Source organism: Platalea leucorodia (assembly GCF_965183815.1).
Source record: "Platalea leucorodia genome assembly, chromosome: 2".
NCBI classification, from domain to species: domain Eukaryota; kingdom Metazoa; phylum Chordata; class Aves; order Pelecaniformes; family Threskiornithidae; genus Platalea; species Platalea leucorodia.
The window spans coordinates 71,495,180-71,520,613 of NC_138824.1; the positions used below are offsets into that span (position 1 = coordinate 71,495,180).

Genomic DNA, 25,434 nt, shown 5'->3' on the forward strand with positions numbered 1-25,434 from the left:
CAATATTGGAGTTCCAAGACATGAAGGAATTACTGAGAAAAAGGGTGGGACAGTGGGTTGTGATAATTCCCATGGACTGTTGCTCTTGAAGAGGAACAGTTGCAGGTTATTTTTCTTCTTTCCAGTTCTAGGAATAGGTGGCTTAGGAAGAAACACCAAGTCAATATCCCTATTCAGGTGAAACAGTGAAAGTATTTGAGGAAGCAATTTGGCTTTGGGTATGGGGTGTTCATATGTTTGCTTTACCAATAAAGAAAACTGTCTATAGAATCATAGAATCGTTAAGGTTGGAAAAGACCCTTAAGATCATCGAGTCCAACCGTTAACCTAACACTGCCAAGTCCATCACTATATCATGTCCTCGAGCACCACATCTATCCGTCCTTTAGATACCTCCAGGGATGGAGACTCAACCACTTCCCTGGGCAGCCTGGTCCAGTGCCTGACCACCCTTTCGGTGAAGAAGTTTTTCCTAATATCCAACCTAAACTTGCCCTGGCGCAGCTTGAGGCCATTTCCTCTCGTCATATCCCTTGTTACTTGGGAGAAGAGACTGACCCCCACCTGGCTACAGCCTCCTTTCAGGTAGTTGTAGAGAGCAATAAGGTCTCCCCTCAGCCTCCTTTTCTCCAGACTAAACAACCCCAGCTCCCTCAGCCGCTCCCCATAAGACTTGTGCTCCAGACCCTTCACCAGCTTTGTTGCCCTCCTCTGGACACGCTCCAGCACCTCCATGTCCTTCTTGTAGTGAGGGGCCCAAAACTGAACACAGGACTCGAGGTGCAGCCTCACCAGTGCCGAGTACAGGGGGGCGATCGCTTCCCCTGTTTATGATGGGGCCTGAATTGCCTTTACCCTGCGACTGAAGAAACAGCACTAGGACAGCTATATTCCCTGAAAGGTGAAGGAGAAACAACGGTGGATAAAGGGCGCAAGGCTTCCGAGATTAAAGATGTGAGCTTGGGCTTGTTTCCTGCTGAAGAACTGGATCCTTAAGAGCATGGCATTTCCTTACCAAACTCTTAAAAGAAATGTGTGGGTGTAGTAGGGTGAGAAAAAATTAATGAACCATCACCACGTGTGTGCTGGTGGTGATTAGTGGGAGAAACAGACTCTACAAGGAGCCTGACGTGATGTGTGCCCCAGCACTTGGCAGGCTGTATTATTACATTAAAAAAAAAAAAAAAAAAAAAAACAAAACAGAAAAAAGTTGGTAATTATTTTAAGCAGTTTGAAATGGGCATAACTTGTTGCTAAACTAGACTGGTGATGACTTTTCACTGGGGTGAACTATTCTGTAATGCATAGGGTAAAAAGCATGTGGAATTTGTCCGTACAAATGTGTTGATTTAGTGTTCCAAATACTGGAAGATCAGCTTCTGAGGCAGTTGGCAGAGTGCAAAAGTGAACCTGGGCACTGTAACACTGGTCAGAGGAAGTGGAATGCATCTTGTGGGTCTTTCGATGTTAATAAAAAACAAACAAAATGCTGGACCACTTGTTTCTGTTTTGGCACTTAACTCTTGGAAATTTGTAACGCGTCGTTCCTTCGTTTTTGCCACCGGGTGTCACTAAAAACATACTGTGAGCTGTTAACAGTCGTGTTTTTCAAGTTGAAAACTGTAGCCCTAACCAAGGTAACTCTGTTCCTTTAATTAGAACCACAATTTACTAAAAATGTGAAGTGTGCAGAATACGAGGTTGGACAGACGGCAGTGGGTCTGTTTCTGATGTGCTGAGGGATGAAACAGACATGCAGCAATAAATACCTTCCCTGAAAAGTGGCTATTGTTGAGGACGAAGTCAGCAAGATAATTAGAAATACTCTGGCAATAAGCAAAAAGTATGAATTTATAAACAGGCTGATGTTACATTATAAGCCAGCAGAAGATCCTGAGAGAGACACATAAAATCTCAGAATATAGAGTTATCCCATGGGAGGATCCAGCAAAAACTACCTTAGTGACACTTATTCCAGTAATTCTCTCAGGAATGCAACTCTGACCCGTAAGCATTGCTTGTGCTGCCTTCCCCTGTCTTTCTCTGGGGCTTTCAAATTAATCAGGGGTGAGGCCTATGCTGCATGTGTGCAGGCAGGCCCAGAGAGGTTTGACTTAAAGGTAGTTAAAGGTGTTTAAAACCAAAGAATTCCACTCAAACCAACAATGGGAGGTATTACTGCATATGTCAGAGTATGCTAACCTGTGATATTCACCCACCTCCCTGTCTCCAGCCCCAAATAACTATGAAGAATTGAACTATTACTTGAGCAAGTCATCTTTTTACCTGTCCAGGTCTGGAGAGAACATTCTGTCACTTGAGGTTAGGCTTGGCTTAGCTCCCCCCAGACAAAGAAGCCATTCAGAAAAATATAGCAGCAGCCAGTCACTCAATATTCATTCATATTTAAAACCAAAACCAAATATGAGCACTTTTTCTTGACTTTAGTAATGTTTATTGAGGAACTATGCTATAAGTCACAAACCTGATATCCAAAAGTTTAATTTTGAGATATGAGTTACTCAAAAACCTCTGAAGATGAAACCAAGTAGAGAGAGAAATAATTAAAATTTCTGTGAAGACAGTGCTCATAAATATTTATATCAGAATTAATGAAAAAAGAGTTTTGCTGCTAATTTTGTACAAGATTTTACAGTGCATATGTTCTTACATTTTTTGGCCTCTGATTCAGATTTTTAATGATATTTTAGGTTTATTTCTAACCTCTCATTTGGTTTTGCCTCTAGCATTTCAGTCACACACCTGTAAGGACAACAGGTACTATGATGATCTTTGAAAGCAAAATTAAAGAGAACAAAATTAAAGAGAGCAAAAGTACAGAGACTGCACGCTCGCTACACCGAGCTCCTGAGGTCAGCTGTTGGGCTGGTGCCCTGCCACAGGTTGGTACCTCCACCACGGCTCCCTGGCTTCTGTCCCGCGGGGCTCCCAGCCCGAAGAAACGGGACGGCCTCGGGGAGGAAGGGCAATACTGTGAGAATGCAATGGTTATGATGATAGCTTTCCTTCCGGGCGAGAGCTGGAGTCGGGGTTTCTACGGCTCTTCACAGCCATCCAGACCAGGCAAGGCTTTCACTCGGCTGCCTGGAAGGAGACGAACCACCTCCCGCCTTAGCTGTGCCCCCGAGGCGGGGAGGCGAGGGGACGCCTGCTGGCGCAGAGCCCCGCGGGCTGTCCGCAGGGCTGAGGAGCCAGCCCTCAGAGAGGTGCGCCCGCGCCCCGGGCGGGCGAACGACAGTGGACGGCCGCCCCGCCCCGTCCCGTCCCGTCCCGTCCCGTCCCGTCCCGCCACGGCCTCCCGCCTCCCCGGCCCCGCCTGGCAGCCTGAGGGGCGGTTGGGAGGGCGCGGCCGTTGCCAGGCGCCCAGGGAAGCCGTTGGGGCGTGGCGCCCCCCCCCGCCCCGCGGAGAGCTCCCGGCGGGAGAGGCGGCCGGTGGCACCGCCGATCCCGCAGCTGGCCCCGGCAGCCGCCATGAGCGCCCGGCGCTCCCCAGGGCGGCGGGAGGGGAGAGCGGAGAGTCGCGCCAAGGTAGAGCCCGGCGGGACTCGCCTCGGCGCCCCGCCCGGGCGGGGTGTGCGTCGGGCGGCTGGGGGCGAGGGGTGCGGAGGGCGGCGGCGCAAGGGGGTGCGGGCGTTGCAGGTACCGTTGCTGTGGAGAACAAGGAGGAAAGGAGCATCCTAAATGTTTAATCACTGAAATACTCGGAACTCAAAACCAGTTTTGGGGACTTAATCAGTTCAAAAAGTTTACTAATTCTGAATTCTTTTGGTCGTGCTGCAAGGCCCGTTGCAAGTGTCTTTAGTGCTGCGTGAAGCTTAGAGTGGTCTTAGTGCGAGGTTTCATCCCAGTTGCAAGGGGGTTGCATTATCGCTGTTCAGAGGATGGTGGTGAAATGTGTCGACAGCAGTAATGAAATCTTACCACCTTATGGCAAGCATAAATAATAGCTATTTTAGGAAATATAAACGTGATCATGTCTTTCAAAAAGTTCTCTTTCACAAATTGAGTCAAAGTAGTATTGTGAGTGAGCAAATACTATGTATTCTATCTGTAAATTTGAGCCCTCAATGCTCAGCGAGGAACTGAGGGTACCGATAGCTTGCAAATTACTCTCAGTTCTCTTCTCTTTCTGGAAAGCCCAGGGCAATGCATATAACTGGAGAAAGCTCTGAGTGCCTCTTTCAGAGAGAAGAGACTGTTAGGATGGGATTCACCTCATCAGTTATGATGTGTCAACGGTGATGATGACTGTAATAGAGACGTCTAGGCTGTCTTTATTGTCAGAGATACTCCTAGGGCATGATTAATTTTAGGGTGAATGCCTAAAATCCATCATGGGAATCACATTCTAGAAATACTTCTTTGCAGATACCCAAAATTAAGTCAGCTTACTCCTAAACAGACTGTCACTTATATTGGTGCTTAAAACCACTTTGAGGCTGATGGTCAGACTGATACTTGGTGGCAGAGATTTGATTCAGATGAAGTTGAATGTGGTAGGGAAATAACTCGGTGAACCAGCTGCCCTAAATTTCCTTGAAACTCGTGAACCTGAGCATGGAGAGAAACCGTTGTGGTCATGCTGGTGGCGATAACTTCCTGCTGGCGAGTAACTGAATGTTCACGTTCTGATGTTAGACCTGTGGGCCGCTTCCCGTGTTACAACAGGAGCAGGCTGTCAGGCATTGAATAGCACTGTGAGGCACTGGTGTGCTTGCCACTCGCCCCCTCTCACCGTGGCTCATTCATCTTTTGCTGGGGGACCCATTCCAGTGACCCTACTTTATCACAGTTATTCTGAGAAAGCTGTCAGAGAGCAGTCCATCTTTTTCTTCGTTCTTATATTTCGAAGTGTTTGTGGATTTGTAAGGAAACATAAGCGGCGGTACTGTGAGTTGATGATAACCAGCTCCATATCCCTATGTTCAGCTGAACTGAACAGAATTTGAACACTTACAAATGTTTCTGGCCTTGCTCTATATTTGAGAGGATGAGATAGAGATAATTCATAAGTTATGTCCATGTCTCTTAATGTCCTGTATTTCCTCTATTTTGATATAGCTGAAATACAAAAAGATGCTTTTCTGCCTCCTTTTGTGCCTAGGAAGTTAAATGGTAGCATTCTCCCCAGTTTATATTACTGGAACAAGCTGTCATGAGCTAGGGCAGAATGCAACGACATGACAGGAGCAAAGGTGGTTTGTACTTTATGATTTTTTTACGGCTATGAGTATTTTTTGATAGTGTGGTATTGGTTTTTGAGTCTGTAAAGCCTTAAGCGATTGGTAATTTTGCCTGCTTACAGACCACTTTCATCGCATAGCATTGTGAGCACAATTGTAATTAGTTAAGGTGCTCAAATTATAATTCCTGCCTGTATAAAGCAGAGTAAATTGCTAAAATGGTGTTTTCCATGAAGAACCCTTAATTTAGTAGTCTAAATATGATATCTCTAAGTGCTTGCCAGAACTTGGTTATCCAAGAGACGATGGGGGTGGAAATCATAGACTCATCGAATCATTTAGGTTGGAAAAGACCCTTACGATACGGTACAGGCTGGCTGTATGGAGCAACAAACCCACTTTTGGTCTAGTCAGTTGCTTGAGACTTGAGGGTGTAGACACGACTCAGACTTCAATTTTGTCATTTTAAGTGTTGTTTGTACGTTCAGATGTAGAGTAGGATTTAGCCTCCCTGCCCTTCAATAGCACTCCTCTTCCCACCATGTACAGCAGGCATCGTTGTGAACTTCCTCCAGTAATAGCAGAGCTGTATTCTCTCCAAATTTTATAACTTAATAAAAGTGCAGGAATCCCAAAACACAGAGGTACAGATGCTGTCTGCTGCTCTTTGTCGATTCTTTCTGTAGTGTTTTTTTTTGTTTGTTTGTTTGTTTGGTTTTTTTAAAAAAACTACTTTTCCACTCAACCGATCCATAATTATCACATTTTCAGGTTTATAACTGTGCTTTGTTATTAATTCAGTAGCATTAGCTGGATCTGGCTTGATGAAAACATAAAAATAAAATTGCAATGAAAATAAATTCATAATTTTTTCACTGACTCTCCCAATATATTTGTACACCCATTGAACAGAAGAAGTGGCAAAATGAACTACTACAGAATGTCACAGGACAGAGCCCACTCAGAAAGCTTTTAGTCACAAAGCACCTTTCAGGTCTTCCTAAATAATTCAAAATGTATTTTTGTGCACTGCTTGTAGTACCTGAAGGAAACTCTTTGACTATTAGAATCAGGTGAACCTTGCAGAATTCAGTATTCAGCAACAGTGATTTCTCATGCATTACAGGATCAGCCTGTGCAAACAATGGAGTTTCTGCATCACACTGTATCCATATCTTGATTAGGTTGGAATTGTAGAAATCCGAGGACTCAGAAAATTGAAAAGCTGTATGAGGCTGTAATGCTCCTATAGACTGAGATGTTATGATAAGTTGGTAGTGCCAAAATAGTTAGCAACTTCTGGTTTCTTACAAAAAGGCCATATAATATTTTTTTAAAAGACAATATTATTTCAGGAAAATTATTAATCTTATATTGATTAATTGATGAATTAGTATTAATACTTGATCTGTTACATTTCTGCTGGCCTTTGTGAAGTATGTGTGAAGGACAATGGGCCCAACTCAAAGAGGATGATTGAAGGGCATTCCTAAGATCTAACAGAACCACAGTGAGTCAGGGTGTTGGAAACCTGAGACCAGGCCTGGAGAGACATTTCCTCTTACAGTACTATCGGAGAATAACTGTAGTGGCAGCCCAGTTTGAGACAGTTTTTAGCATAAATATTCAGGATCAGATTCTCCATTGCCCAGAACCCTTCAAAATTAATCTGTCAAAATGGTGCTGGTAGTGTGTATATTCTTCATTTGCGAATAACATATATTGACTTTTTTTTTAAGTGTAAATTACTTCTTATTATGAAATACTTTCTGCAAATCCTTGAAGATGAAGTAAAATAATTTCTTACTCCTTGTCCTCATAGATTGAAGATCTGAGGAAGATAAACCATGAGCTAAGGCAACATGTCATACAACTGCTTGATAAGAAGCAAGTGGTGGAAAGTCAAGTGGATAGCTTCACTTGTAAAAATGATCATCTGTGTAAAGATCTGGCTGTAATTGGCAAACTATCTGAACAGCTGGAAAAAGAATTGCTATTGAATACTGCTGATAAGGAGCTTGAGGAAGCAAAGGTATCTACTCATTAGAATTAATATTGTGCAGTGATATTTTAATGTTTGCTAATATTATGGGGTTGGGTTTTTTTGACCTTTTGGGCTGAATTTCTAGCTTTCATCTCTGCTTTGAAGTATATTTGCTGGGATGAAGGAGGAGCAGGTTCTGGCCAGTGTGGTATTTTTCAAGTGTAGAACGGTTGAAGGATTAAAATCATGCTTGCAGTTGGAAAGAATGTAATTTCAGTGAAAACTGCTTTTGATTTCACAGGATAATGGAAAATTGCATTCTACGCACATGCAATTATGTGATTTAGTAGTAGTGGTCAGATGAGAGAAAGCATATTCTTTGTTTGCAATTGGTGTAACCACATACTTATTTCTTTAGCCCACAGGTATAGTCAAACTGTCCCTGTTTTCAAAAGTTTCTCGGTAAGACAGATCTGGGAAAAGGTATCTCATGCTTCCTTTTTCATTCACTCACCTGAGAGTAACTCAACTGTTACTGCTTTTCCCTAATCCTGGACTGCATCTGAAGATAAAACATTTAACTGATTCCCTTCTAGATTAAGTTTATTATTACTAAATAGTATGTTTTTAGCCTAGTCGAACTAGAAAAGATGTACAAAATGCTCCTTTGGACTAGAACAGCTGAGCTAAAATGCTGGATTTGCACTAATGATTATAGAAAATTAATGCATCTCTTGCTCTCAATTTTTTTATGGTAGATTCAAATTCGACACCAGCAGAACAAGATAAAGAAGCTGGAACACACAGTGAAAACACAAAAATCTGTGAGTTAAACATGTATCCTTAACATATATGTAGCTATGAAATCAGGCCATTTCCACATGAAATTAATACTTGTACAAGTGAATTTCACTTGCTTTGTTTTCACTGGTAACAGGCAAGTCATAGAATGGATAAACATATCTGTTTTCATTTGTAGTTCTCTGTCTCTAGATGGATGGGAATCTGTTTCTGTTTCGCAACTAGCCTGTAATGATTTTGCTTTTGAGAATCTTAGTAACTTTTTTTACAAAATTGCATATAACTGTTTTGAATACCTTGTAAATCACTTGCAAAACAGAAAGAAGTAACATTTTTTCCTTCAAAATTTTTATCTTATTATTTTGTCTTCCTTAAGGTGTAACGATACTGTTGGAATATTTTGAAATGTGTACAATGTTGTAATTGTAGAAATATTTGCCAGTGGTAAATCTAACTTAAATTAGCATTTGAATTTATTAAGTGGACTCATTCACTTGCTTCCAGTATAAATGGATAGGGAACTTTTTGATGTGTTCAAGATAATAATTTCTTACTGTAATTTAAAGATTTGTGTCAAATTTCAGGGGGGTGGGAGGCGTTGGGTTTTTTTCTTTCCTGTGTAAAATATTTGAGCTTATGCCACAATCCTGCAAAGAACCCTCTCTGGAAAAAAACCACTCTGACCATATAGACCTTACTACTCAATTACCGTGGAAAGATTTTGATACTTTAGCCTGAAAGTTTGGGATTTGAGAGGTAGATTCACTGAGAGATTTAGGTGATTAATTTGTAACTTTTCAGGGATTTAAAGACCTACTTCTGCATGCATCTTAACAAAAATAATAAATTTGCAGAATTTAGTATTCCCTAGGTGCTTAAACTTTCATGAGTCCAGGTACTTCCAACAGGTAGATCATAATGGAAGGGGATTTGAACGTTGCAATTTTGAACTCCGGAATTGCAGTTCATCGTCAAAATTAGTTTTAGGCCCCTACATGACTTCCTGTATTTCAACTATACTTATTTGCACATTGCTTTATTTCCATTTCAAAAATTCACCTTTCATGGATCTTAAGCAAACATAGTGGCCTAATTTCTTTCAAATTGAAAAATTCATTAGATATTCCGATACAGACCTACTTAATTATCCTCCTTAGTTTTGAACAGATATATTCCAAGTTAATTAACATTTAGCTTTTATGTCCTTTTCTGTCCTGTCAGATCCATTTTAGAAGGACATTCAGATATATTCTGCAGTATAACAAAAAAGAGGAAGTACAGACATTCAGAAATTAAAGTATTAAATGGATATATATTTTAATTAGATATCTGCTTCATCTTCTTTTTGAAGAGTATGTTTATCCATTTTACATTGAAGTAGCATTCATTACAGAAGTTCTGTTTCAGTGAACAAATTCTCTCATTTTTGCACATGCAGGTTATTTCACAAACAGAAGCTGAAATAAAGCAAGGGAAGTCACCTTCAAGGCTTGATACTTTAAAGACATTGGAAGAGGACAGAGACTACTATAAATGTGAGACTGGGAATTTGCTGAAGGTATTTAGAAACGCATTTTCAAGTCCTAAGCAAACCTCTACTTGTGGCAGCATGTCAAAAAAATTTTCATCCATCCAGGTGAGCTTGGGAAAACACTTTGGAAGAGGAGGAATGCATTTTTTTTTAATGTTGGTTTATCTTATGCTAAACTACCAAAGCCATAATTACCAGGAAGAAAAACTATGGGATTATAAACAGAAGGATGCATAAGATAGGAATGGGCCAATAATGTGAACTTAACTGCCACTTTACACTGCGCGCATGTATATCACTTTAAATGGTTACCAGCAACTGCTTACATTTTAAATAATTATTAACATGATGGCAGTACCATCTGTGATAGACATTTGCTGCTCAAAATAATGTATTTTACTGTATTTAGTGTGTTTTAGAAAATGGTATGTATATCTGGTCTCTAATACTAAGAAATACATATGTACGGTCTTGACTGTCTAGAGGTTACTAGGTTGAAGGCTTATTAAATCTTTTATAGAAATTTCCAAACCAGATATAATAAGAAGGCATACCAAGTTTTGTTTCTCTACTGTAACCTTATATCACCGTATTCTTTCAGGGACTGAGTTCTGATCCGGAAGTTTTGAAAATATTGAGAGAACGTGAAGAACTTAAGTCAACACTGAAAAAATATGAGCGCCGTGTGGCAGAAATTCAGGGTAACTTCAAAGTTTTAACAGCTGAGAGAGACAAAATTGTCAGTCTTTACGAACGGGTAATTTTATTTATATTTGTATGATTAATTAAAATAACTTAAGGTGATGTGCAAGAAAAAAATCCCATTTTTGTTTTTGTGTAAAAAAAAATAAAATGCAAAGCATTTGTTTAAAAAACAGAAAAAAAATCATGGACATTCTGGGATTTGAAGCTACCAGTTAAATACAAGTTTGTAAGCGCTGTCCTGAGTTAAGAATGCTTTTGTGAATCAAAGAATATATGCACAAATCGTTACTTCATCTTTGATACTGCACAGTTTCTGGGATGCTCTGCATTACCAGCCATACGCCACAGTAATATATTACATTATCTATTCCATCTTTTTGTTATGCTGCTGTTTTTAAAAACAGGCACAGGAAGAGATTTCCCAGCTTCGTCAGGAAGTTATCAAATGCCCCAGGACTCCTAAAAGTACTGTGACAGCTCAAGCTATGTTAAGACGCGTGGAGATAGAAAGGGATACGGCACTATCAGATTTCCGAAGGATGACTACAGAACGAGATAGCCTCAGGGAGCAGTTGAAGGTTTGATTCTGCCCCCCACCCTGCCCAAGGTTATTTTAACATGAAAGCTTCTTAGTATTGTAATTAAAGTTGCTAAAGATTTCTATTCTAATCCTGAGAGTTAATCACATTACATGTCTGTGGTGAGTTCAGACTTTTTCTATGTGTGATTTTGTTGTTGTTATTTGACACAGATTTCCCAAGAGACTGCGTTTAATGAAAAGGCTCATTTGGAACAGAGACTTGAAGAGCTAGAAACTACTATTCAAAATGTAAGGGAAAATAATTATTTATGGAGTTGTAAATGTAATACAGGTGATGTTCATGGTTAATCCTGCAGGACCAATCTGGCTGCTTTCTCTCAGGAAACAACAGGCTGAGATCCCTAGATGTTATTTACCAAGACTGTAGCAAGGCTTTTGACACTGTTACCCACAGTGTTCTTGTTTCCAGGTTTGGATGTTACGGTCTGGATGGGTGGGCAGCTAGATGGGGGTAAATTTGATTGGATGGTCAGTCTTATCAGGTAGCAGTTAGTGGGTCGTACTTGGCCTGGAGAGTGTTAACGTGGAGCACCACAGGTGTTTGTTCTGAGGCCTGTCCTGTTTAACGTCTTTATCAGTGCCCTGAAGGAGGTAACAGAATGTGTGCTCATAAAGTTTGCAGATGACACCAAATTAGGAAAAACTCTTGATGTACTCAAGTGCAGGGCTGTCATCCACAGGGACCAAGACAGGTAGGAAGAATGGACAACAGGGAACTTATGAAATCCAACAAGGATGAATGCCAAGTTCTGAATTTGGGAAGGAGAGACACTGGCACCAATACAGGTTGGGGACCAATGGGTTTGAGAGCAGCTCTGCTGAAAATTCAGGCCCTGGAGGCCCTGGTGTACAGCAAGCTGTACATGAGCCACCAGTATGCCATGGTGGCAAAGAAGACCAAGAGTGTACTAGGCTGCATGAACAGGACACAGCCAGTAGCTCAAGGGAAGTGGTTGTCTACCTTTACTGAGCACTTATTAGACCACATCTGGAATACACCACATCCAGTTTTGCCACCACGGTACAAGAAACACATTGCCAAACTGGAGGGAGTTTAATGGAGGGCTCCCACAATACTTGGGGCTGGAACACTTTCCCTATGAGAGGAGGCTAGTGGAACTGGGCTTGTTCTACCTAGAGTAGAGGTGGCTTACAGGAGACCTAAGTCTTACTTGCCAGTACTCCTCAAGAAGTCAGAAACAGGCTTTTCACAGCAGTGCCTGGTGGAAGGATGAGCAACAATGGGCATCAGTTGAAATGAGAAGGGTTCAGGCTGAATACAAGGAAATACTTCTTTCCCATGAGGACAGTCAAGCAGTCCCCAGCCTTGGAGATTTTGAAGACCGGACTGGACAAAGTCCTGAGCAACCTGACCTCAGAGCTGGCCCTGCTTTGAGTAGGAGTGTAGACTAGAGACCTCCTGGAGTGCATTCCAATGTGAATTGTCTTATGCTTGTATATCATTAAGACCTGATACTCCAAAACCAAACGTAATTGTACCTTTCCGGCAAGTCCTGTTTAATATGGTTTAAGTTACTTGTGTGTGCAATTGTTTGCTAACATATGGCGCTAAAATAGAAAATGAAAACACTAATAAAATTAATATAAAACTTAATATATTTACAGTCTTGGTAGAACCTGATTTTTAAATAGATTAACATTGATTTCTGTATTGTATCTTTCTTCTAGATCTTGTGGTTATAAGTTCTGGTTCATTTTCTTTTTCCCATTCAGCCTTTTAATTCTTACCAAGTTTATAAGTATAGTTCCAAGGATTATAATATTAAACTGAGTGCATCTGTGATGAAGAGTACACAGTAGGCTTAAATAGCTCTGAGTACTCCGAGTAGTAAATTAGCTTTAATCACATGCTTGACAAATGATGTGTAGTGAGTATTGGGAATAGTCCTGTTTTATCTCTTATTTATATCATCTTATTATGTCATCTTTATATCTCTTATTATATCACCTTATTTCTTCAGTTCAATTGGTACCCTTTGAGGGTGATACATCAATATGAAATTTATGGCACTAGTATTGAAAAAGTTACTGCATACCAGGGGGTTACTGACTTCCTCTTCAGCGGTCTGACCTTTGATTATGGTAACACCAAAATTAGTACTGAAAGAATCAGTAAATGAGGAGAGGGATGAGATGAGAATTTTTTACCTTAAAAAGAGCTGTTTCAAATAATTTAGAAAGGGCGTGTAAGCATTATAACAATGAAATGCAGCTTTCTTTAAACTGGAGATTTCAAACTAGCTTTGCTGGAGTCTGTGCAAGAGTTTCTGGAGCCATTCTTTGTTCTAGGTCCAGACCTAAAGGTCTCATAGTGGTAACTTGGTCATAGAGTGCTTTATGCAAATGTTTTACAGTGATTTCTCTATCCAGTTATCAGCACAGCTATATAACTTAGTAGAGGCCTAAATCCATCATTGGCTGTATCCCAAACTGTGATTTCTCCCTTCATACACTAATAATAATGCTTTCTGTTATGTTATTTTGCACTGAAAACTTTTCACGTTGATCAATGCCAAACATTTTTGCCCTTGGGCATAATTACCAACCTAAAATTTACTTTAATAAATGAAAATATTCCCAGAGATCTGAAAGACAGGAAATTGATTGTCCTTCAAAGGAAGTGAAAATCGCATTTCAGCTCTTTGCCAACTACCTTCAGTAGACTTGGAGTCAGGCCCTGAGTAAATGAGATATTTGGACATTTCTCCTTCAGTAAAAGATTTGTGCTAAAAACAGAGTAGAATTTGAATTAATAGGAGAAATTCTATGTATAAATCAGCTTTTTTCGGCTTTTAATATTTAATTATATTTATAGTTAGATAGTGAACGGTTAGAACAGATGTCCAAAGTGGCACTGATGAAAGACGCCATTGATTCTCTGGAAACCGAGATGAAAAGATTGGCAAGAAAAGCACTGGACTCTGAAACTGAGCTGAGCCGACAGGAAGCTGAATATATTTCACTTAGGTAAGTAAAAGTATAAAATTGCATTAGTTTGATGAGTAGCGTCAGCCTATGTTCATTGGTTTTCATAACTATTATATAGCTCGAAGGGAAAGGAATTTATGATAGTTGTTCTTATAAGCCATCCTTCTTTTTGGAATGAAATTTTTTTCCTTGTTGCTTATTTATACGTAAATGTTCTTGGCTTGTTGATATTATGATATGCTGAAAACCACTTTCAGTGAAAAAGTAAAATTCACTCTGACTTAGAGTTAGGAGCTTCCTATTAGAAGCTGCAGGGATTGATGTTTTTTGGTATACTGCATATGAATTAATTTTTTTTTTTTCATTTTTGTTGTTTTTATAGAGGCAAGCAAACACGTATAAAGAGTGTCACGTGTAGTTAGTTTCAAACATCCCTTTCTTAGTCTTGGAGCTTTTTCATGAGAGGAAATAAAACTGAAGCCTTGCGTAGCGTTTATGGCCTGCTGTTCACCTGGAGTTCTTAACCATGTTCAGAAGCATGTAGTGGCACTAGACTCAATTGAAGACTTTAGGGAAGAAAGCATAGGTCAGTGAGTGCAAGATAAAAAAGGATAATTTACTGGCTGGAGGGAAAGATCAAGCACATGTGAAGTTTGTGCAAAGAGATAAGAAGGACTAGCTCACAGACTGAACTAGACTACAGAGTGAACAGACTGCAAGACTGCGACTTTTTCCTCTTGTTTTTCCTTAAATATAATTCAGTTAGGCAAACACTCTCCTAAACCTGTGTGTCCTTACAAGTGACTGGTGTAGTTGATACATGGGTGTTGCAGGTTTTTTTGATGGATCTTGATTGGTGGGAATGCTGGGTGCTAGTGTGCAATATTATGCTGGCCCACAATGCCTTTCTAAGGATACTGTGAGTTCTAAAATAACATCAACTCCTTTGCAAATCCAGTCCTGAGCTTTTGCTTTATAATAAGTTGTCAGATTTCTGAATACTGTAAAAATTGAGGTGTTGAAGATTAGTTGCTGCTACTAAAGTATCTTTTTCTTTCCTCCCCCAACCCAGGCTGATAGTTCTCTCCAGTTTCTTCAGCAGTTTGAGAATCATTAATATTACTACTTGATTTGAACGTATGGCTTGAGTATAACTTGAAATAGGTCAAGCATTCAAATGTATGTCCCAAGTGATTATTTTTATTTTAATAATTTCTGAGAAGTTTTTACGTCCACATGTTGTAAAGAATGCTTCTCACTTTTCTGGGATTCTTTACAGGAATATTCAGACTTCAATATCCAGTGATTAAGGTTAACATTAATAAAATATCCCAAATAGGCTAACATATACAGAAGAATCTTGCTTTTTCTTAACTTTTGCAATTTTAGTGACATTTCAAAAAGGAAAAAATTAATATATAAACTTCTGAATTCTCCTGTTTAATGCTTCTGCTTTTCCAGTTTATTGAATGAAAAGACAGAACAGAGTCTTTCAGAGACTCAGCGAAGCCTTGTTAAGAAAAAATACGAAATGCATCTTACCCAAGAGAAAATTATGCTTTTGGATGAAAAAATTGGTGAGTTACAGAGACAGTTTTTGTAATAAAATTCAATAGGTTAATTGTAATATTACAGCATTTTTCTTTTTCTTTTTTTTTCTTATGGGTTGAAAGAAAAAGTGTTGAATGCAAATAAATACACTTTTGACAGTTTTGACATTTCAAGTGCAAAACATCTGTTTTCTTTAATTATTGGAGGGTTTTGGCATTTCAAAGTTATGTAATAGAGCTCTTGCAAGTAAGTTTCAGTGACAGCACATGCTGTCAGCTGAACAATGTGTGTTGGTACCAATGTGCAGTGCCTGAGTGTATCAGTTTTATTTATGAGCCACTAAGGTGGTGGCAACACCTCTCAGCATCATAAGATGATGTTGATGGAATCAGGAAAACATCCTTTATAGTATATATCCTATATTGTATGTTGCATGTTTTTCATATTATGGGAGTAGAGGAGGTGGATACAGGAATTATTATTCCTGTAGTGGCAAGGAATATGTTCTCACTTCCAAAATTACAACTGTGTTGTGTTAGAAGTCTTTTATTATTTTCTATAGATGCAGTTGACATAATCTATTCTCAAATGCAGTGCTGAATTTGTGAAGGGAAAATAAAGCTAACCTATAGATAATGGCACCCAGTGTTAGAGCTGCCTTATGCTATTAAAATATCTTGTTTTCTGTTACTTACAAATTTCAAACTCTGGTTATTTGGATTTAAACATTTCATACAAGATGAACATTTCATTCAAATGAATAAGCATGTCATTCGGAGTGGACATAATTTTTTTTTTATGCTTTAGCTAAGGTGTCTAAGCCACTCCTGAGAAGGCTAGAGAAAAAGATGTTTTATCCACATTAAAATCCACGTATTTTGTTTTAAAAGTCCTATACCCCTGGTACAGTAAAGTAAGGGACTTAATGTTTAATAGGCATGTCAGTCTGTGTGTTGTTGCACGCTTTGAATTGTTCCCAGGAAATGTGTCCAAATGAAGCGTACTTTAAACTTCAAAAAAAAAAGAAATTAGTTCATTAAAGCTGAATAGAGACTTTTCAGAATTTGGCATCTGAGGTCTCATATCATCTGACTGAGGCATGTTCTAATCTAGATTCGTTAGTATTTTTCATTATTGTGAGGCAAGTCCAGGCAAAGAATCTTGAAATTAATGGAGACTGCCTATATTGTGCTATTATCCTGTCATCATAGGGATAACAGTGGACGATGCTGAAGGAGAGGAACTACAGTGTAGGTGTGGGGAGAGAATGTACTGAGAGAAGACAGTTGAGAGGTTTTAACTGCAGGATCAATAAAGAGAGGATACTGAGATTACAATTTGGATGAGGCAGCATAATCCTAGTGAAATAGGTAGGAGAAGTAAAGTTAATAAAGAGCCAGAAGACAAGTGAAGAATAGGGATGTTGGCTGGACAAGAATTTGCAATGAGGAGGATTGGTTGTCAGAGGAGACCGTAAGTAGGAAACGGCGAGATTGGGAGTCAGTGAAGGGAGAAAGAGAGTGTGGATGTGGCACCCGGGAAAGCTGGGGCAATGCAAGAAATCAGAGACTGAAAAATAATAAAGTGAGGGGAGGGAGTGAAGAATAATCAGAGACATCCAGGGAGGAGAGCTAGTATGAAGTGGTTAAAGAGACTGGAAAGATCCTTAAAACTGGATGACTAGTTCAGAGATTGAGGGTAGGATGTGGAGCTATTGGACATGCACCGTGACTAGAACCTGTGAGCAGCTATACACACAGAATATTTAGGACTTGGACAATAAAGCTGAAAGCAGGAGAAAGATTGGAAGTAAAGTGAGATTGAGATGGAAAATGTGGATTTAGGAATTTAGGTTTGGTAGGGAAGGAATCTAGGATGAGAAACATTAAGACTTGGGGCAGACCAAAGTGAAGAGAAAGGATGAGCAGCTAATGGTATCTTCTGGGAGAGGCAGAATTGGAGAAGATGGAAAGAAATTGTGTATGCCCACTAGAGAACCTTTTCCCTTTGGGAGTCTGGAACGGAATTTGGGATTTCTAAGTCCTGTGTTACCTTCTCTTGTCAGCAAAATAATATAAACTTGGCAAAGTGTCTCTTTCCAGTGCTTGTCCACAGAGAGAACAGCAGTATAGTCCCCCGATGGTTTGTCTTCTATGTCATGTGCCGCCTGATGGGAATCCAAATTGTGCTTTTTGGTTTTCACACAAGTTAAGTAACTTATTTCAGAGACAAACACTAAGAAGTTGGGAATGCCAGTCTTAAGGCTGTCTGTACTACTTAATAAATAAAAAAAAACAACCCTGGAGTTTAACTTACGGTATTGTTTTTAATTACACTATTATGTGGTGTTTTTCTGTAGGAGTCTTTGCACCAACTTTTGCAGAGTTTTGTAGGGAGTAAATCAGTGTTGTCTAGTGAAGCAAGCTTGTCTGTCTGATCTCCTTAGCCGAAAATACAGTGAATAAAGCAGGTAATTGCAGAAAGAGAAAGCACACACTATTTAAACTGTTAAATATTGTTATGCAGTATTTTATACTATTGCTGTCTGTACATTAGAATTTTAGGATGATGCACAACTAAACTTTTCAGAATTGCTCACTAACTATACATATGACCTATTTTCAAAGTGCCTGATTTGAGACTTCGGTTATTAATTTTCAGAAATGTTGAGCGCTCACAACTACGGCAGCAATTCATGGCTGTTTTTTTTGAACATGTAATACTTTCTATCCTGAAAATTTAGGTCACAGTTTGGGCATCCAAAATAATCAGATAGCATTTTCAATTGATCTTTGTGCCTTCATTCCTCCTCTGTAAAATGGTGATAACACACCCTTGCTTAGAATGACAGAATGGTTGCGGTTGGAAGGCGCTTCTGAAGGTCATCTTGTCCAACCTCCCTTCTCAAGCAGGGCCACCTAAAGCCAGTTGCCCAGGACCACGTCTAGATGCTTTTGAATACCTCCAAGGAAGGAGACTCCATAACCTCCCTGGGCAACCTGTTCCAGTGCTTGGTCACCCTCACAGTAAAAAAAGTGTTTCCTGATGTTCAGAGGGAACCTCCTGTGTTACAGGTTGTGCCCATTGCCTCTGGTCCTGTCACTGCGCACCACTGAAGAGAGCCTGGCTCTGTCCTCTTTGCACCCTCCTTTCAGGTACTTACATACATTTATAGGATCCCCCACTGAGTCTTCTCTTCTCCAGGCTAAACAGTCCCAGCTCTCTCAGCTTTCCCCTATAGGAGAGATGCTCCAGTCCCTCAGTCATCTTCTTGGCCCTTCATTGGACTCTCTCCAGCATGTCCATGTCTCTCTTGTACTGGGGAGCCCAGAACTGGACCCAGCACTCCAGATCTGTCTCATCAGAGCTGAGTAGAGGGAAGGATCACCTCCCTTGACCAGCTGGCAATACTTTCCCTAATGCAGCCCAGGATACCATTAGCCTTCTTTGCAGCAAGGGCATGTTGGTGGCTCACGTTCAACGTGCTGTCCACCAGCACCCCCAGCTTTCCTGCCAAGCTGCTTTCCAGCTGGGTGGCCCCCAGTGTGTACTGGTGCCTGGGGTTGTTCGTCCCCAGGTGCAGGACTTTGCACTACCCTTTGTTGAACTTCATGACGTTCCTGTCAGCCCATTTCTCCAGCCTGTCAAGGTCCCTTGGGATGGCAGTGCAACCCTCTGGTGTATCAGCCAGTCCTCCCAGTTTTGTGTCATCTGCAAAATTCCTGACGGTACATTCTGCCCCATCATCCAGATCATCAATGTAGATGTAAACCAGGAGTGGACACAGTATTAACCCCTGGGGCACACCACTAGTTACCAGCCTCCAACTAGACTTTGTGCCACTGATCACCACCCTCTGGGCCTGGCCATTCAGTTTCCAATACACCTCACTGTCTGCTCATCCAGCCCATATGTCAACAGCTCATCTATGAGTATCTTATGGGAGTATCAAAGGCGTTATTGAACTCAAGGTAGACAACATCCACGCCTCTCCCCTCATCTACCGGGCCAGTCATTTCATCATAGAAGTTTGTCAAGTTGGTCAAGCATGACTTTCCCTAGGTGAAGCCATGCTGACTACTACTGATGATGTTCTTGTCTTTAATGTGCCTGGAAATGGTTTCCAGGATTAGCTGCTCCATCAGAATTTTCTTTAGAGCCAGGTTTGAACGCTGTCTTAGCAGGTTCCAGAGCCATGCATCCAAAAATATGAGGTGAAAATTTGAGCGCCTTTCATCTTGTGTTTTGAAATAGGGAAGATTCTGTGGAAAAAATAGAATGTGAATATATGCTATGATGTCCCTGAAAGACTACAGGTCATTTTACTTTGGATGTTTTATCTTGTGGAAGTGGTTAATAAGTATCACTCCATAAGCCCAACTACAGTGATATTTAAAGAGTAATTTGCAGCCTGCATGGTTTTTATGAGATGTAAGGTTCACTGTAAGAAGGGTTTCTGTGGTTCTCCTCTGCGAATGCAATGTATGTAGATCATATCAGGATTGATTCTCTGACCATTTAAAGGTAAATGTAGTGTGTAACACCTTACTAGCTGAATGAAGATAGGGAGAGACATATTTTAGAATTTGATTTTGTAATGAGTAGATTGTTTTTTTATTATCTTTGCAATTTTTAAGTGGTGTTGAATTTTATAATTGCATTACTCTTACTTTTACATAGAGTTCATTTAAATAAAAGAAATTGTTCCAGAAAAAAATGGCTAATATCAGGATATCAATCTCTTTTACTTCATCAGTCATTACACACTGTAGTCTACATATTGCTTCTGTCTATTGCAATTCTGTTTAAGCCTTTATTGTTATAATACCCGAGAAAGTTGTTACTAATGATCTAAACATTTGCTGTTTAGAGACAAATTTGTTTTGAGCCAAGTAATTTAAGGCCTTGGTCTAAGGAAGAATGCCATTCTATAAATATCAGTCAGATTATTTATGTTTCGAAAAGGTGCATGCTTCAGTGTTTTCTTGAAGGGGAGCTTTTGCCATGTTCTTTTATGCTTTAGAAGTGTATCAAAAGAATTTTTATTTCAAATGGGTTGAATTAATAAAAATGAGACCTTTCTGATTGTGTCCAGATAACTTTTCAAGACAAAGTCTTGTACAACAAGAAGAGATCTGTGCTTTGAAAGAAACAATTGAACAACTTGATAAAGAGAAGGCATCTTTGCAAGACTGTGTGGAAGAAGGAAGGGAGAAGATTGCTACTTTTGAGGAAAACCTGGCAATTAAAGTATGTTCTAACATGTAAATAGTCACATGGTCACAAAAGGTAAATAGGGAAAGGATCTGTTGGGTCATCACACCTATCTTATATTGGTATCTGTAACAGTGCTCAATGCTGACCTAGTTCTGCTCCAGTTTCGAGGCAACAATAAAACTCATGTTGACTTCAACAGCAGTGGGTTTGAGCAGCGTTGAGCATATCATGTTTGATGTTTTGTATGGTTTATATTTATCAAGAGAGGAGACTTTAAGTACTTTCCTGAAGTGAAGAAGAGTAAATTAGCCAATAAAATATTTTGTTTATCATAAAGTTGAGCCTAAATTCTTCCTTGGGGTCCACTGATGTTAAAGATGCAGGGTGCCAAATAATATTGCCTTTGTTGTCATCAAAGAAGCATCAGAATTGTATTCTTTTCACCTTAAGGTATATTGCACAGTGTGGTTTCAAACTATATAATGAAGCTGCTTTGTTCTTAGTTCTGAAACATTATTTTTCACTTCAGCTTAAGTCACCTGAATATTGATTTAGAATAAACTAAATAAGGTATTTTTTTACTGTTGTGATTGTTAACTCAAGAATTTACACTTATTTTTAACAAAATCTTAAAGAAAAGATATTGCAGGACAGGCTAAAATCATCTTGCCATACGCACTGACTTTGCATTTTCAAAACTGTAAATTGTAAAACAGTGTCCATTCTAGAGAAGAAATGGCTGTCTCTCACCTCTCTTGTGTCTCCAGTGGAAGACATTTCCTTAGCCTATCTATGCTTCTTTTAATATCTGTATCCAAATACTAAGGGAGTAAAGTAATATACTTTGTAATGGAATTCTTGTTTTATCCATTACAAACTACCAGACTCTGGTAGTTTATTCATTGTAGAAAAGCTGTGATAACTTATCCAATAGGCAGAAGACATCATTTAGTTTTGGTAGTGTGAGCCAAACACTATCTTTAGAACCACAATGGACTAAAAAATGTAATTAAAATTATTATATTCTGCAGAAGATAATAATATTTGTTCCTTTATTTGCCAAATTAGATTATCAGAATTTTCAGCTCTAAACAGTACATGATGAAACTTGGAAAACCACAATCCATTTTGCATTAAATAGTAGAATTAATCAGCTAGCTGAATAAAAAGAAAATATAAATAATCTTATTTAATTTTTTTTCCATTTATACTGAGGAGTGGTGAGAGGTTTGTTTTAATTTTTGTATTTCTTTTTAAGGAGAAAATAATTTCAGATTTCAAGATTCTGATTTCTGAGTTGGAGCATTCCACAAAGTAAGGATGAAATTTCAAGATCATTATCTAATTTTGATAAATTTATAATATTAACTCAAAAATCAAATCATCGGATGTGCTAATGTATAAATATTTTTTTACTCTATTCAATATTAAAATGTTATAGCTTTGTGTCATGACTTGTAAACTTAACCACTGGAAAAGCTATCATTTGTATTAGGTTGGGCAGTACTGTCATACCTGAAGTATTTATTATTTGCTGCATAGAAAATCTGCTGAAGCACTGTGTATCTGTGAGAAAGATATCACCAGTTTGCATCAACAGCTACAAGAAACCAACAAAGAACTTGCAGAGATTAACAAGAACAGAGAATCATTAGCTCAGGAGAATGACAGGTTACAACAGCATCTTTCTAATATTAAGCAAGAAAATCAGGTATATTTGTACCCTTGACTAAAAAGGAAAATTGTGTATTTTTCAAGTAGTGCATAGAATTGGTGGGACCTTATCTGAAGTAAATCTGCAAACTAGTTTTTAAGCTAATTTTTCAAAGTCTGATTTTTCCCTTATTGCTCAGCTCACTTGTATAGAGAGGACCAGCTATTCTTATGTAATGGTTTGGATGTTGATCTTGAGGAACAGCTAATTAATGTTTTTTTCTGATCTTCATGTAAAACACTGTGGCAGTTATAACTATTGCTTGTATGGAAAAGTACTATAAAGGCGGCAGCGAATATTTCTTATACTGTGCTGTGGCTGGCCTAGAGTAATTAAAAGCTTATGAATTTGACTTGCTAATAATTTAACACAGTACACACTTTAATAAGGTTCAAAGCTTTATTAATAGTATTGTATTTATGTTCCTCTAAAGTGGCTTTTGGATAGAAGATGCTGGAAATATTTGGTTGTAATACAACATTACATTATCTACTGTGGTATTTATCTTTGTGCAGTTACTAATGAAAGTAGTTAAAATACTTAAACTAAAGTGTCATCTCATGCATGTACAATGCTCATGCATCAATGTGTTTTCCAAGCAGCTAGCAATTAAACTTAATTAAGCTTAATACCTGTAGTGGTTCATCACTGTGTAATGTTCTGGTTTTTCTTCTTTTTGTTCAACCTCTTGCCTTCATTTAGGTTTTCTGGTACTTGCTCTTTCTTCTCTGCACTTATTCTACTGCTTAGGATATCTTTGTCTTTGAAAGTACTTTCTGCTCACCTGGCTTTCTCTTCCTCTAGAAGTGCTACCTAGTTTTGAAGGAGCAGGTTAAATTCATGTGATTTTAGCTATGTAAAAGTTTTTTAAGTTATTAAGGCTCCCTTTGAAGTGAAGTCCTCCAGGAGGAGATTCATCCCACCCCAGTTAAAGTGATTCATTGTACCTGTCTCTCTCCCTTGATTATAGAGGAAGTGTAGCTAACTAGTTTAGATCAGGTGCCCAATTCTGTGCTGCAAAAATTAGGTGAGACAACTCCCATGCTAAATAACTCTTCTCTCAAACACATTAATCTTTTTTCTTTAGCGCCCTCCTTGAGTATGCTAGAAAAGTTGAGGTCCTAGTAGCTTTAACCACCAAAGGTAGGTAGTGAGTGTCACTAGAAACATGGCCTGCTGAAAGAGATTACTCTAGGGAATCACTATTCTTTACCTTCTCTCAGAATCACAGTTGATACTGATGAGGTCAGTGCGTACAAAACAAAGCCTCCCATTGCTTCTAGATGCTCTCGAAAGCTTCATGGTTTTCTTTGTAATGCCTGGATGCTTGCAGTGAGAAACAAAAAGTCTTAGACTCACAGGTTCAACTACTTTTTAATGGGCTTGCCTCTATAATATGTAATGGTTCCTCTAGGTTCTTCCATTAATATAGGCGGTATTTAAAGTAGCATTCCCTTTTCTTGAGTTGGGCTTACCGGAAAAGTTCACAGAACCTTTCTCAGCAATTCACAGCATTTTCACAATAGGAACAGGAGTTTCTCCATAGCCTACCTTTTTTTTTTTTTTTCTCCTTTTTAATCCCCTCTGCCCCGCCCCCCCCAGTTCTTGCAGCTGAGTGTTCTCATTGTAATTTTGGAAGGAAGGAAGGAGTTTCTGAACAGGGCAGTTCAAGACAGCCTTTCTGCAGGTTTTTTCCTTCACTCCATTCTCTTTCTCAAGCAATAGTTCCCAGAACTGTGTGCATTCTCCTAATACTTGTGGCTTTATTTCTCCTGATTTGGAGACAACCACTTAATTAGTTAATTCTATTTTTAGCTGTCTTCTGCTTTTCAAATGTGGGCTTTTAAGAGACTGTAACATGTGAAAAAGAGGGAACTGACTCTGAGCCCTGCTCCTTAAATGGGGCAGGCTATTTTGTTACGACCACCTAGCTGTTAAATAAATCATCTGTCTTTTTCTTCTTAACTGCTACATTCTTTTATTGACATTTTTCTTCTTTTTAAGAAGATTTAACATTATTTGTAAGTCAAAGAAGGTAAATATTTTGGACATATGCAAAATTTTATTGATAGAAATAGACATGGTTTAGATTTTATATAGCCTTTAAATAACCATTTAAAGCCATAGGCACTAGATACACACAAATTCTATTTTTTTTTAAAGGTACAAACAGTATAGTTTAATCTTATGAAACAAATCTTTCTTCATAGGTACTATATAAAAAACTAGCGCAGTATCAGAATGAGCTTGATGATATGAAGTTGAAAGCCTAGGATTCAAACACAGATGTTGTGAGGCTGAAGGGTGTGCTGAAGTCTAAGGTGAGTATATGGATTAAACTTGTTAATAAAAGCTGTTGTTTTAACTAAAAATGAAATTTTAACCATATTTCCATGGAAGAATTTGCTTCCTAGCTGAAACTTATTTGCGTTCTACTAACATGTTTTTAATAGTTTGAACACATTTTCTCAGCTATTTTGCAGTGCACAAGTAAGGAAGTATATTTCACTGTGTTTATATATATATATGTGTGTGTGTTTATTAAACTTAAGAATTCAGACAGTGAATAATACAGAGACTTGGGACTCTTTTGTCTTTATTACCATATAGTTAAAAAAATATTTCTGCAATATATTGCTATACCTCATATTTGTAATGTTAATTTAGCCAGTTTTAACAGATGTCTTTTAAGAATTAAAATGCAGCCATCTTGAAGAAAACAGTGGTTCCTGAGAAGTCTCTCAATGTTTTAGCTAAATGGCAAAGTTGTCAATGGAAAGAGAACATCCAATACCATGTCATACCTGTAGATGTATAGATATCCCTATTTTGTGACGCTTACTGTAAATTATTAAATAAACAAGCTTTATGTGTTAGGAGAGAGAGAACTGGGAACTTTTGGAGAATTACCACAGAGCCCGTGAACAAGGAGAACGCTGGGAAGCAAAATGCCATCAAACAGAAGCAGATTGTAGCTCTGTTAGACAGGCACTGATTAGTGCAGAGTCTGAGAACCGCAGGTTGAAAGAGAAAATGGAGTCCCTTGAAACAGAGGTGGAGCAAGTAAGTTGAAATTGTTCTTTCCATAGATCACCCTTGAAATGGGCTGGTAGTATTTTAAGCCTGCAGTTGTTTAAAGTTATGCTTAATGCCACTTCTCTAGAGATACTTGGTACA

The 25,434-nt window shown here is 38.9% G+C and overlaps 1 protein-coding gene across 1 annotated transcript in view; it reads left to right on the plus strand.

Annotated features, from left to right (window-relative positions):
• Window positions 1-2,783: 2,783 nt before the first annotated feature.
• The window catches only part of TSGA10 (testis specific 10), a gene marked incomplete at both ends in the record, with an annotated part of 29,433 nt that continues 6,782 nt past the window's right edge, over window positions 2,784-25,434 (plus strand). The window contains 14 exon segments of the mRNA XM_082336238.1: window positions 2,784-3,227; window positions 7,027-7,236; window positions 7,947-8,012; window positions 9,428-9,625; window positions 10,630-10,803; window positions 10,977-11,054; window positions 13,663-13,814; window positions 15,237-15,352; window positions 20,422-20,576; window positions 21,802-21,857; window positions 22,086-22,254; window positions 24,468-24,527; window positions 24,531-24,578; window positions 25,135-25,320. Coding sequence (XP_082192364.1) covers window positions 2,784-3,227; window positions 7,027-7,236; window positions 7,947-8,012; window positions 9,428-9,625; window positions 10,630-10,803; window positions 10,977-11,054; window positions 13,663-13,814; window positions 15,237-15,352; window positions 20,422-20,576; window positions 21,802-21,857; window positions 22,086-22,254; window positions 24,468-24,527; window positions 24,531-24,578; window positions 25,135-25,320 — 2,112 coding nt within the window.